Source organism: Myotis lucifugus, unplaced genomic scaffold (genome assembly GCF_000147115.1).
Source record: "Myotis lucifugus unplaced genomic scaffold, Myoluc2.0 scaffold_4, whole genome shotgun sequence".
NCBI lineage: Eukaryota > Metazoa > Chordata > Mammalia > Chiroptera > Vespertilionidae > Myotis > Myotis lucifugus.
The window spans coordinates 13,835,903-13,837,661 of NW_005871052.1; the positions used below are offsets into that span (position 1 = coordinate 13,835,903).

General features: G+C 46.0%; 1 protein-coding gene across 1 annotated transcript in view; it reads right to left on the minus strand.

Annotated features, from left to right (window-relative positions):
• DLG3 (discs large MAGUK scaffold protein 3) overlaps positions 1-1,759 on the minus strand; it is a 61,888-nt gene extending 60,129 nt beyond the window's left edge. The window contains 1 exon segment of the mRNA XM_023765085.1: positions 1,658-1,759. Coding sequence (XP_023620853.1) covers positions 1,658-1,759 — 102 coding nt within the window.

Here is a 1,759-nt window from a genome sequence, read left to right on the forward strand (position 1 = left end):
CTCTTTGCTTTCCTTTGTCTAAGGATATCTTGATTTCCCCCTCATTTCTGGAGGATACATTCACTAGACATAGCATTCAAGGTTGGCAATTCTTTTCTTTCAACACTTGAAATATGTTGTGCCACTTCCTGCTGGCCTCCATGGTTTCTGGTGAGAATCCACTGACATTTGTTTTTCCCCTGTAGGTAACTTGCTACTTAATGATTTTCACTTTGTTTTATTTTCAAACTAGAGGCCCGATGCATGAAATTCATGCAAAGGGCCTGGCCCTCGCAGCCTTGGCCAGCCCTCACAGCCCCGGCTTCATCTGGAAGGTCGTCCAGATGGTCATCTGGAATGTCGTCCGGACGGTCATTTTGCTGTTCAGTCTAATTAGCATATTAGCTCTTTATTATATAGGACTAGAGGCCTGGTGCATGAAATTCGTGCACTCAGGGGGGGGGGGGTCCCTCAGCCTGGCCTGTTCCCTCTCACAGTCCAGGAGCCCTGTGATGGATCACCTCCGCAGAGGGAGGCCCCGCCCACCCACCACAGCTTGCCGTTTGGTGGCCTGGGGCTCCCTCTTTGGGGTGATCGCGGAGCCCCCCAGTTGATCACCCTGTTGGCCAATGGCCTGGGCCTCCCTCTGTGGGGCAATCATGGGGCAATAGTGCGCCCGCCCCCCCCCCTTCGCCACCGACCAATTGCATCTCACCTGCCTTGGCTGGCCTAGTGCCAGTGGGTGTCATAGCGTGGTCATCCAGAAGGTTGTTCTGCTGTTTGGCTGTTCAGTTGATTTGCATATTATGCTTTTATTATTATAGATGTTTGATTGTAATGTGTCTTGACATGGATTTCTTTGAGTCTATCCAGTTTGGGATTTGTCCAGGTTCTTAAATCGGTAGGTTTATGTCTTTTGCCAAATTTGGGAAATCTTCAGCCATTATTTGAGAACTTTTTCAGCCCCACCTGCTTTCTCTTCTCCTGGGACTCTGACGACACAAATGTTAGGTCTTTTGTTATAGTCCTACATTTCTCTAAGGCTCTTCTTCTCCTCCTCCTCTTCCTCCTCCTCCTCCTCCTCTCCTCCTCCTCCCCCTCTTCCCCCTCCTTCTTCTTCTTCTCCGTCATCTATTTTCCTGTTGTTCAGATTTGATAATTTCTAATGTTCTATTTTCAAGTTCACTGATTCTTCCCTCTGTCCCTTCCCATCCTGCTGATGAGCCCATCCACTGAAATTTTTAGTTTGGATATTGTATCCTTCTGTTCTAACGTTTCTATTTGATTCTTCATTGTATCTCCTGTTTCTTTGCTCAGACTTTCTATTTATTTTTCATTTGTTTTAACCTTGTTTGTAACTGCTTACTGAAGTATTTTTTGGTTTATGTTGGCCAATTTAGGATCCTTGTCAGATCATTTAAAGTTCTCTGTCATCTTGCTGTTGCCATCTGTTGATTATTTCTCATTCAAGTTGAGAATCTCCTGGTCCCTGGTATGATAAGTGATTTTTTTCCCCAGATATTTTTGGATATTATGTTATGAGACTCTGAAACTTATTTAAATGTTTGTTTTTTGATAGGCTTCTTCTGACACTGTTGCCATGTAGGGGTAGAAGTACAAGTGCCCTCTCACCCCCCGTGGTACCAGTTGATACTCCAGAATGGGGGCTCCTCCTTACTGTTGGGCAGGGGTGGAAGTTCCAGCTCTCTAGTGACACCTCTCTGTCTGGAAGTGGTTGAAGTGCCTTTTTCATGATCTCCTGGGGGCTTCCACTGACCAT